This window comes from Semicossyphus pulcher, unplaced genomic scaffold (genome assembly GCF_022749685.1).
Source record: "Semicossyphus pulcher isolate SPU_LCO1_2020_fin unplaced genomic scaffold, fSemPul1.0.p SCAF_8, whole genome shotgun sequence".
Lineage (NCBI taxonomy): Eukaryota > Metazoa > Chordata > Actinopteri > Labriformes > Labridae > Semicossyphus > Semicossyphus pulcher.
The window spans coordinates 27,380,884-27,392,693 of record NW_027211759.1 but is presented as its reverse complement, the minus strand read 5'-3'; the positions used below and the strand labels follow the sequence as shown (position 1 = coordinate 27,392,693).

Sequence of the window (11,810 nt, the reverse complement as noted above, 5' to 3'; positions counted from 1 at the left end):
CAAAATCCCAAACTAAACAGGGACAATCGGGAGAAACTAAAAAACACAATATGGATCTTTTTCAAAGAGAATTTTAATGACAAAAACACGAGAGGTGATCAAACATGGACTCACAAATCAACAGGGACGATGTGTTTTGTGCAACAGAATGAAATAAACTGATTATTTGTGATCGCGCTGAAATCTAAATGTGAATGTTTGTGCACAGACGCTTTCGTTTGATCGGCAGCTCAGCAGGTTTTTGTTTCGTCGTTATTTTAAGGCCACTGGGAGGAATGACGAGGTCAGAGCAGACACGTAGACTACAGACACACACACACACACACACACACACACACACGAGGACAACCCAATAAACCCAATCACATGTCTTTCAAGGACATAAAGTCCGACTACGTAAAGCTACTTCACAAAACAAAAGTTCTACTCAGTGTTTTAAAAGGAGTTTGCAGCATGATGCGCAGATTTAGATCTTTAACCTTCAAATGAGACTTTGAGCACTGACACACCTGATTCACACACAGGTGAACTGTCAGTAGGGTATTAGTTTGACTACAATATTTCAGTTTGACTAAAGTAAAACATGTCATTTCTACTTTATACCGACTTGTAGGCAGAGACGTGTTCCTACAAAATAAAAGTACCAGTGTAACTGAAACTCAAAGAGTATAACGTCCTTGCGTACAGGCAGGAAGCTACCAGACTGACGCATTGTTTACAGACAGTCCAGCAGCTTGTTGGCTCTGCTGACTTGTATTAAGCATCGTAATCAAAGAGTTTTGGCCCAGTTGAGATCAATATAAAGACATGTCAGTTTGTTCTGGTCCTGATGCTGCACAGTCATCTCCGTGCGTCTCACAGCGAGGTTTCCTTTGATTCAGGCACGACTGGTTTGAAGGTCAGGATCTCTGTGAAGGTGTGACCTGCAGACAGAAGCACAGCAGGATCAATGAAACAGCTCGTATCGCCTTTCCCCTTCATCCTCCGTCCTCCTCACATTACATCCTCCATCTTTCACTGATCTGTTTTTGCTCCTTGCACCATCATCAGTGTAACACCACCTCCTCCTCCTCCTCCTTACGTTTCCACAGGCTCAGCGGCAGGTCTGTGTTGTCTACCGAGTGGTCGTACGGCTGAGCCTCCGTCTCCTCCTCGGGTTCTCTGAACTCTGCGAAGTACGGCAGCGTGAGGGCCTCTGCAGCGGTTACCCTCGTCTCGGGGTCCAGCAGTAACATGCGCTCCAGCACACACACGGCTGAGGAGAAGAAATCAGGAATCAGATCCCAGTTTGACTTTCAAACTGAAAACAGATCAAACTAAGAGGCTGAGCACGTCCTACCTTGTGGATTAGTTGAGGAAAACACCTTCAGGAGGTCTTTCTTTTCCACTTTTGGGAGACTTTTGATGTAACCTTTAGCCTAACAGAAGGAAATCATAAACCATTATAACCCGGACAGAACGGTGCGTTTGTGTGTGACTGAAATGTGCTTTAAGTTCTGCTCTGAACTCACGTCCTCAGACTCTAGCTTTGATATAAACTCCTGCGTTGGTGTTCCTGTGATCTTCATGATCTCAGACAATTGATCTAGGTCTGAGGAGCAGGGGTCAAGGGTCACAATGGGATACAAATAACATATGCAAGATCATCCTTATAATTAAGGGGAAGTGTGTAAAAGACACGACTGTGTATTCCTCTGTCTTCGAGCTTTGTGAATGTAAGACATCTGTTTAATGGGTGAAGAAGGATACGGTCACTTCCTTTAAAAAGAGGTTTTCCTTGCAGCATCTCTGCCATGATGCAGCCCACAGACCAGATGTCCACTGAGGAGGAAGAAGAGACAAGATACAATAAGACTTCCTCTCATCATACTGAGGAATTTACAACTACAGGCCACTGAGATCAGCAGCTAAGTTCCCTAACAGAGCACCTGCAGTGTAAGGCAGGGTGTTAGGAAAACACCACCTAGTGGATACAACAAATATTACATCTGACAGTAGATACAGTAGATATTTTTAACTGCTCAAACTCATCATTCACAATCAGACTAGAAATCTGTCACAGACGAAGAGTAAATACTAAACTCTACTGACTGTTGCCGCCATGAGACTTGTGCAAGAAGTATTTAAGAAAGCAGCAAAGCAACAAGTCCCCGCCTGTTGGCTGGAGGTTTTAAAGAACATTCTGGGAAATGTAGTAAATCACAAGCTGAAGCAGAAGCTCTGAGTCGAGGGCAAGCGAGTACACTTAAACATCTAATTCATGCTACTTCACAGAATAACACGAGGGCTCGGTGCTAATGGGGAGCACTGAACATGACAGATGGATGAAAGATGACAACATTGGAGCGCTTTTTCCTTTAATTAGCTCTTCAGTACCCGTCTGAGTGTAGTGCATCCAGCTCAGGATGACCTCTGGGGCTCTGTACCAGCGAGTCACCACGTAGCCCGTCATCTCACTGTCCGCCTGCCGAGCCAGACCGAAGTCCAAGATCTGACAGAACACGAGATGAAACAGAGGAGAGTCAGACGCAGCCAAACTTACATCTGCTCACAGCGAGCTAACAGGCCTGCTAATAAGACGTCAGGGACCTGCAGACAAATGTAGAGCTGGCAGAAAGACTGGCCAATGCATGGACGATTTTATAGGCATAGGTTTCTTTTCACATTGAACCTCCATCATGACATAAAGACACATGATGTTTGCTGGGTCATCAGGGAGAGTGAACGTGTACCTTGAGCTCACAGTCCTGGTTGACAGCGAGGTTTCCTGGTTTAAGGTCCTGTAAAAATTAAATTAAAAGACTTAATATGATGTGAAGCAAGAAGATCATTAAAATCCAGGATTAATAACAAAATAGGGAGGTTTTAGTTTGCTCAGGAAACAACAATATCCTTTAAAAGTAGATAACACCGTGCAAGTTTTATCTTGCGCACACACATGCTCGGAACAAACAAAAGACAACCTACCCTGTGGATTATCCCAGCAGAGTGAATATACTGTAATAAAAGAAAAAAAAAGAAGAATTAAACTGAAGCAGTAAAGTAATAAACTGTCCACAATGTGTGCTCACAGTAGAGTTCTGCACCTTCAGGCCTTTGAGCATCTGATAAACCAGATACTGAATCCTCTCCTCCGTCAGCCGCTGCAGCTTCATCAGCTTCCCCAGGTCTGTGCCCATGAACGGCATCACCAGGTAACTTCAGGCAGAAGGAAACATCATGAAAAGAACGTTTTACTTCCAGATACGTGAGGACGAATTTCACCAAAAGCTTGTGCACAGGTAGAAGCAGGGGCAGAATCAGACAGAGCACTTACAAGTCGTTGAACATGTCCACAGAGAGGTCAGCAGTAAACACGTCTAACAGGCCGATCACCTGCAGCAAACAGAACAAATGTGCAAGTTAAAAAGTCACCGACATGCTGGATGCTTAAATATCATTTCTCTTTGTTGAGATTAAACATGATGTCAAAGAAAGTGTCCTGCAGTCCTGAGGGTCCGGACCCGGAACGCTCAGTGATCACGTCATGGCTCACATTTTCATGTCTCATGTGTTTGAGCAGCTTCAGCTCTCTGAAGGCTCGCTTGGCAAACAGCTCGGACTGGAACGGTCTGTACAGCTTCTTGATGGCCACTTTGCCTCCTGATCTGAGGTCCACTGCTGAGCTGAGGACAGACAGAATACATGAGAGGAGGTGAGACAGGTTATATCTACCACAGAACAGCAGCTGATCTGTGAAATGACCAGGAAGAAGGATTAATACTGATCCAATCTGATTCACTGTATAACTGAAGATTTATCTGTTATCTTCTGATCAGTTCACCACACACACACACACACACGCACACACACACGCACGCACGCACGCACGCACGCACACACACACACACACCTACACACACACACACACACACACTGACACACGCATTGCCCTCTCATATATTTCCTCATCTGCTTCTCCCTGCAGTGATCAGGCTGTAGCAGGCGGCTCCATCTCCAGCTTGTATCCCACCATCTCTCAGTGTTGTTCATGTGTTATTAAGTTGCTTTGAGTCAGTCACACAGTTTCGTCTCCGCCCACTGAGTTAATCATTGATAACAAAGGCTCCGCGTGCTGCGAGGCGCACAAAGGCGCACAAAGGTGCACTAAAAGCAGCGCTTCATTGTTGTGTGTGTGCGTGTGTGTGTGAACTTGGATGAGCGCAGCCATGTCACCCTAAAGCACCACGAAGTTCTTCGTAAGCAACCATTCTTAGAGGTGACTATAGATGCCATGACGATTAAGGTGAAGGTGTGAGACTCTCCATCCTATCAGGAAGTGGAGCCTCAGCGTGTGTTCAGCGGAGCACTCACACTTTCTTTTGTTCGGCGGACACAGTGAAGCTGCCTGTATGAAACCATCTGTTCCGTGTCTTTCTTTGTTAAAACGCTCCACACTAACAGCAGGACGATCAGTGCTAACAGCTGCTTCCAGTGTCGCGGGATTCACTTACCAGACCGTCCCGTACGCCCCGGTTCCCACCTGCTTCAGTTCCCGGTACCGCTCCGGTACTTCCCACGCGGTTTTGTTGACATCTTGGCGGTAATATCCGGGTCTGACTCGCTTAGTCATGTTATTTAGCCTAAAAATAAAAAAAAACAAGTCCAGGAAAGGTTCTTCTTTGGTTGTTTTGTCTGCTCTGTCGCTACGCACCCATTGTCCCAGATCCACCTATGCGCGCAGCCTCGATCACTGCGCAGCAGCTGCGTGTGTGAGCTGCTCAGGGCGCACCCTGAGGTCACCGAAAGCCACTCCCGAGTCTCTCTGCAGACCAACAATTAAAGGTGAGAGGGAGACTGGAATGTGCGTAACATAAGACTGGGCTGACAGCATAACTGTAAAATGCGCTGGTAGGCTACTGTAGGTGCGCTCAGCTTGGACAGAAACCTTAAAGTGCGTGATGAGCTCCGGCCTGGTTTAATAACTCTCAGTGTTATTAAAGTCCTGCTGCTCTGTGCAGCAGAGAGGCAAGAACATGTTTGAGACTTGCTGGGGCATGATTACTGACGCCCCGGGTGCAGACACTGAGCTGCAAAGAAATACCAGACTGTCATACATCCAGGAAACAGAACAAGGAAACCACAGTGATATAAATACGCGGGATATGACTCAATGAATTTGGCATTTATATTAACTCAACCGTTTGGCCTTTGTATGGATGACAACATGAATTAAATTGTTTTGCAACACAGACATGTGGAGGTGGAGTTCAGCACAAACAGACACAAAGTGCACAGGACACAGTGTGTTTCACTGCTCAGTTTATTAGGAGATATTAAGGCTACAACTGAGGAAAAGCTCCACAATATATTTCATATTTATTGCATAAAAATAAAACTCACATATAATCTCATCTCATATCCTTTTTTCATTTGTTTGTGTGGAAAGTTCAGCTTTAAAATCTGAGCTCAAGCCGTCAGCGTGATGCAGCTTCCAATAAAACCAGTTATGACGAGAGCTGAAACCAACTCATTCATTTTTCCCTTTTATGCTCCACAGCTTCACATTTGTGGCACAATCTCCGACAAACTTCCCTTAAAGGAGTCTGCACAGTCACAACCTGAATGAGAGCCAAATATAAACACAGTTCCTCTGTAGTTTCACTTCATCAGCCGAACAGGTAAACACATTGGTTTGTTCTGTTTGTGGGTCTGTGACTATAAAGAGGTTTTATGACTCTAACAAGGCAAAGTGTTTATTACAGGAGGGTATATTGTGCGTGTTTTTCTACTGCGACTGACTGGATCAAGTGCGAACACACAGAACAGAACATTATCTCTCTCTCACACACACATATTATTTGGTATATGTTGAGGTGACACCCGGCTGTTTGTCAGAGTCAGACAGGTCACTGCAGGACTTGTTGTCTGAGTCGTCATTAAAAGCTGCACACAGAGCAGACAGGGAACAAGCTGAGGGGCTCTCTGTGAACTCCAGTCTTTTCCAAAATACATATTTTTCCTCCTAAAATCAGCTTTTCTTCCTGTTTTTTGCCCACACTTGCATTGAAGGGAAAAATATGCGGGTTGCCCAAGACAACCTCATGTAATAATTTCCTCCTATGAAGTCGCTTCTGACATTAAAGCACACTGCATCTTCCTGTTTTTAGCAGGAAGAAAATAATCAATTCAAAGCCACTTCCTGGCTCATTTCACACACTGTAAAATCTTTGAACCAGACATTAGATGTATTTATGGAACCACACTCATCTCTCTCCCCGTCTGTCTGTATCAGCTAGCTAGCCTCTGGGGTGTCGTGCCTCATGCTAACTTCCCCGACGCTGCCTGCCAAAGTAATAGAGAGCTGCTCAGTGACATAAAAAGGTACAAAACTATGAACTAAAAGAACAATAAACTCTCTGATCATTTAGGCAGGAGACAGTCAGGGAAGTTATTACGAAGATCATGTGACACAGATCTTATTGGCCCAGGCCGGGGGCTTGCTGTCATAAGGAACAGGATCTCTGGCTGTGGATGAAGACGCCGCCCCCTGCTGCTCCTCCTCCCCTTCATCCCTCTCTCCCTGCTCGCTGGCTCCGCCTGCGCCCACCCACGAGGGCAGCTCCAGACCCGGCTGAGCAGAGAAAGGCTTCTCGAGGACCTTCAGGACCCGCTGGACCTGCAGAGAGGAAGAGAGAGAAAACAATGAAAGTGAAACGCTGAAGCTGAAGCGAGCACAAAGCATCTCAGTGGATCCAGGTCACACCTCAGAGAAGTCTCCATTCTCTGCAGCCTCGATGGCATTCTGGGCGATGTAGTTCCTGAGCACCACACGAGGGTTAGCGCTGTCCATCACCTTCACCCTCTCATCTTGCACCGCCTGCACATCACTCTGTCCCTCCAGCTCCCGGCCCAGACGCTTCCTGCCGCAGAGATAACACTGAGTTACAGAGTGACTGAACACCCACATTTCCTCCTCTCTCTTTCTCCCTGTTTGCTCCGTTTATCAGCCACACGTCCACCCAAAAAGAGTCTTATCCAGAGCGTGCAGTTCCTCCTCCCTCTCCTCTGACATTAGTTTTCCTGCTGAATCTCACCTGTAGCGTGTGATCCAGCGGCTCCACTCCTCTGCGTGTTTGGTCTTCAGCTCCTCCTGGTTTGTCTCCATCAGGTCCTTCAGTTTGCTGAGTTTGTCTAACTGTCTCGCGATCGTCGCCCGGTCTGAGATCATCTGGAACAGCGCTGGGTTGCTCTGAGCCATCGAGAGCAGCATGGCCAGCTCTCTGTCAGCACAGATATTATTACAGTTAGAATCTTTACGGACATGTTGGAGAGCGCAGGTCCTGCTCAGCTGAAGTTTACAGGCAGAAAAAATAAAGAGGAGGTTTGGCAGGAAATCAGATAACACACATTCTCAATCTGATGTTTACTTCTGGTTTAGTCAGTGATCACAAGTTCCCTCTTTGGCTTCCAAAAATGGAAAACTGACGTTTTTTCTGCTGCCACAAAATGACAAATTTACCCTTATCACAGTGAAACATCAGTTTTTCTTACACACGTTTACATCAGACTTTTACTCCCCCCAATTAAGTGTTAAACCAAAAATGTCCAGAGGGTGGAGCTAAAAGACAAGACATCACAGAACGCAGGCATCATGAATGTTCTGATCACAACAATCTTCTCGTGTGTCTTTTGTGCTTCTTTGTGAGGTTTTTTTGTAAAACTTTGTCAGGTCAAAGAGAAATGAGGTCCTGATAGTTAAATTTAAAGGAGATTAGTTATTTGATTTAGTATGAATGATGGGAATCATGTTCTGAAAATCATCCGGGGCCGGGTCGCGGTGGCAGCAGGCTAAGAAAGTTAGCCCAGACGTCCGTCTCCCTAGCAACATTTTCCAGCTCCTCCTGGGGGATTCTGAGGCGTTCCCACGCCAGGTGGGATATGTGATCCCTCCAGTGAGCTCTGGGTCTACCCCGGGGTCTCCTCCCAGTTAGGATGTGCCTGGAAAATCAGATGCCCGAACCACCTTAACTGGCTCCTTTCTATGTGAAGGAGTTGCGGCTCTACTCCGAGCTCCCTCCGGATGTCTGAGCTCCTTACCCTCTCTCTGAGGCTGAGCCCAGACACCCTGCAGAGGGAACTCATTTCAGCCGCTTGTATCCGCGACCTCATTCTGTGGTCCCTACCAAAAGCTTGTGACCACAGCTCCTTCTTCATCGTGACGGTCCGGTACAACGCCTGCATTACTGCTGATGCAGCATCAACCCTTCTGTCAATCTCACGATCCACTTTACCCTCACTTGTGAACACGACCCAAAGATACTTGAACTCCTTCACTTTGGGCAGTACCTCTCTCCCTAGCTGAAAGAAATCATAATTTTCCATAATGGTATGTTTGGAAATCTGGCCGATAGTTGCTTCGTTCTTCTACATTTGTTTCTGGGTAGGAAATATGCAAAAACCAGTATGTTAGTAAAGTTTGCAGCGGCTCACCGTGGATCCATGGTAGGTTTGTTGGCAGCCTTGAGCTCCTCGAAGGAGGCGCACTGCTCCAGCAGCAGCTCTGTGGCTTTCTTCACGAGGTCTTCCTCTCCCTCACCGTCTCCCTCTGAGGGACAGGAAATCTGACTCAGGCTGCGGAAGGTGTTGGTGAAGTCAGCACCTGCAGGAAGGGCGCAGAGAAGGTTATTACCCTTGTATAATCAGTCAAGTTGAGCCACTGATTATTTGAAATTTAGATTTTCTATGCACAACATGAGGTATAAATAGCAGACTGTTTGCCTCACTGTGTTTACCTTCTTGACCCCAAAGCGCCTGTCACTTTAAATCCTTCACAATGTGTCAACACAAAGAGCAGTGTGACGAAGAGTCAGCAGGGAGGACTGACTGACATATTTGACATTTTCTCTTATAAGCTGCAGAAGACTCGACCTACCAGCACATTACAGCTGTTTGTTGATGTTACTTCTCTACGTTAAGTTAGGGACATGTGGCTTTTATTTAAAAGCTCGTGTTATCCAGTGAATGATTTGTTTTGTTGTCAAACCCTGAACGTTGACACATGAAGCAAAGACAGGGTAGCGTGTTGGATTACATAGACGTTTGGCATCATTACAGCTTATTTGAAAAGTTTGGTTACAAGGGAAATAAATATGTACAACCCATTTAAAGCTATAAAGTTATTTTTATAAATCAAATGACTCAAACTAAAAAAGTTCCAAATGCCACGTCAAATCAAAGATGGAGGTGTAAAAAATGCTCATTTAAGAGAACTGAAGCGACATACTACAATTCTCCTGGGGTGGAGAGGGTTAAATGCTCTCTTTGTATTTCCCACCTGTGTTGTGCATGGTCTGCAGCAGCTCCGTGATCAGGATCTCGTCCTCAGGCTCATCCTTCTTCACCAGGCCCAGCTTCTTCTTCATGTTCTGTAGGTAGAAGCCGTTGTACAGATCCAGGTACTCATCTATCACGGCCTCGGCCCGTTCAGGTGGCAGCTCCGGAGCCAGAGCCTCTGCCAGCTTCACCAGGTTCCACCTGCAGACGGCCGGCTGGGCCTGGTACGAGTATCGGCCCGAGTTGTCGGAGGCGTTACAGATGAAGTCCGGATCAAACCTGAAAGGGAGAGAGTTTCAGGTTCAGTGTGAGCAACTCTTTGAGGATGATGATACAAAACTTTTTTACTCTTTTTACACTTTTCTTTCTCTCTATTATTAACGTGTATCAGGCATGTTGATGAAAGATGATGCAGCAGAATAAGAAGCTCTTACGACTCAAACGTTAGGATCACTGTACAAAATGACTATTGGATGACCTGTCCATGAAGCCGTATGGACCGTAGTCCAGCGAGAGTCCCAGGATGCTCATGTTGTCCGTGTTCAGGACTCCGTGACAGAAGCCGACACACTGCCACTGAGCCACGAGCCGAGCCGTACGCAGCATCACCTGCAGACACAGAGAAGACAGAAATCTGACATTAGTGTATCGTACTTCCTTACTAATGAGATGAGGAAAATGTCAAACGTCTGTATCTAGAGTTTAATGCCTTGTTAATATCTTAATCTCATGTTGAGCAGAGGGCACAGAGACAGGCAGTCACTGAAGCATCAGCAGCTTAACAGGATTAGAGGATCCAACTGTTGGCTGGAAACCGACAGGCCTTGAATTGACTACTTGCTGATTGAGTGAACCTCTGTAAACACATTATTCTAACTTTCACTGGCTGACATGTGTGTGTCACTCGTGGGCTCTGACCTCTCTGAAGAAAGCTACGTTCCTCTCCACCCGGTCCGGGTAATTCTGCTGGATCTCAGGGTAAAACATCTCGATGACATAATCCATCATCTGACCTCTGATCTCGTCCCGTCCGTAGCTGGGACCCTGACGGCCCGTGAACTCGTCTACCTGCTTGAAGATCTCAAAGGAGCCAAACCTGCTCAGAGAGATCAGAAATAACTCTAGTGTGTTCATCTGGGGAAGCTTACACATCTGTGACACATGAAAGGGACCAATGCCAGCAGCACTCACCTGAGGAAGGTGGGAGCGATACGGAGGACCACGGAGCACCTCTCGTGTTGAGGGTTCCCACTGTAGTACACATCTCGTATGACCTGGCTGTCAGAGGTCACTACAGAACCGGCTCTGGTGGTGGGAATGCCCAGGAAGAACATGACCTCGCTGCACAGGAACTCTCTGATACTGGAGCGCAGGACCTTACGCCCATCAGCCTGTCTATGGAGGACAGAAAGGAGAGTTCGTACAATAAAGAGGCACATTTTCCTGACTGACCAGATACAACTCAGTTTGACAACCTCCATCTCATCTGTGTCAAATCTGAACAATCACTGTGCTTTTTTTTTAATAACCTTTAGTGCTTAAATCTGGAAATGGTCTATTTCCTGGTATCACTTCTCGAGTTTACTTCATGAAAAAATTTGGGTTCAAACTTCCTGTCTCTAAAAAACCTCTTAAATAATGATCCTAAGACAACACTAACTGCCACAAATGACAGCTGCTTGTACCTGGAATAAGGAGTCAATCCAGCTCCTTTCACCTGGATCTCCCACCTGCCGCTCGGGTTTTCCCGCAGCAGCTCGGGTTGTTGTCCGGGGGGCACCTTAACCTCTCCGAGGTAGCAGGCCGCCCCGTCGCCCAGCTGTCCGGCGAACTGTCCGAACTGGTGTCCGCAGTAGCAGTGCGCAGCCGGCTCGGATCCGGGCATGACTTTGGACCCGCTGAGGTACTCTGGCCCGAGCGGGTCGTTCATGACCTCCTCCTCGCTGAGCCCCAGCAGAGCCAGGGCTTCATGTGACACCGCCACGAACCGAGGCTTGGTGAGCGGCTGCGGCTTCACCCGGGAGAAACACGCTCCCTTTACCTGCCGCACCCCCGGCTCTTCGGACGGGTCCACGGGGAGTTTCCTGAGGGCGACGTTATCGAAGTCGAGCCGCTCCAGCGGAGACCGACTCATGGCCAGACCCATGTCATCCATAACGCCCGCGTGCAGGAGTCTGAATGCGGACACACCGGGCAGGAAGATGCGTGACGGTCCCAACCGAGGTGCTAAATAAGCCATCCAAACAAGGCCATCTGTCCGCTGTTAGCCGCTGGCGCAGTTACAATGTGAGCGCCTAATCATGCTTTTATAATCCTGCAAGCTACAGCGGATGTTTGGGAGACAGACGGCGTCACATTGTTATTTGTCCGTCTGGAAACAAACAGGAAGGGCGGAACTACTTTGGCCGAATATCTAATAAATGTCAAACTAAGATATACGGTTTCGAAAATTAAGTTGTGCTCATTATTTGATTAAGTCTCGCAAAATATAAATC

The 11,810-nt window shown here is 46.9% G+C and overlaps 2 protein-coding genes across 2 annotated transcripts; both read right to left on the bottom strand.

Moving 5' to 3' along the window:
* Positions 1-67: 67 nt before the first annotated feature.
* mapk12a (mitogen-activated protein kinase 12a) lies at positions 68-4,942 on the bottom strand. The gene is made up of 12 exons (XM_069685862.1): positions 4,494-4,942; positions 3,536-3,665; positions 3,317-3,375; positions 3,087-3,198; positions 2,968-2,997; positions 2,733-2,780; positions 2,377-2,491; positions 1,750-1,821; positions 1,512-1,591; positions 1,340-1,418; positions 1,082-1,255; positions 68-923 (listed from the first exon to the last, which is right to left on the bottom strand). The coding sequence occupies exons 1-12, from the start codon at positions 4,610-4,612 to the stop codon at positions 856-858; spliced, it is 1,086 nt and encodes a 361-aa protein (XP_069541963.1). The 5' UTR covers positions 4,613-4,942; the 3' UTR covers positions 68-855.
* A 344-nt stretch (positions 4,943-5,286) lies between these two features.
* Positions 5,287-11,646, bottom strand: selenoo1 (selenoprotein O1). The gene is made up of 9 exons (XM_069686327.1): positions 11,001-11,646; positions 10,507-10,710; positions 10,234-10,411; positions 9,794-9,924; positions 9,317-9,594; positions 8,473-8,641; positions 7,077-7,262; positions 6,746-6,902; positions 5,287-6,658 (listed from the first exon to the last, which is right to left on the bottom strand). The coding sequence occupies exons 1-9, from the start codon at positions 11,552-11,554 to the stop codon at positions 6,434-6,436; spliced, it is 2,082 nt and encodes a 693-aa protein (XP_069542428.1). The 5' UTR covers positions 11,555-11,646; the 3' UTR covers positions 5,287-6,433.
* Positions 11,647-11,810: the final 164 nt, after the last annotated feature.

Coding starts and splice junctions, on each gene's coding strand:
- mapk12a (XM_069685862.1), bottom strand. CDS start 4,612: ATGACTAAGCGAGTCAGACCCGGATATTACCGCCAAGATGTCAACAAA. Junction 1,592..1,749: donor TCTTTTTAAAGGAAGTGACC/GTATCCTTCTTC, acceptor CCTGCTCCTCAG/ACCTAGATCAATTGTCTGAG. Junction 924..1,081: donor GCCGCTGAGCCTGTGGAAAC/GTAAGGAGGAGG, acceptor TTCTGTCTGCAG/GTCACACCTTCACAGAGATC.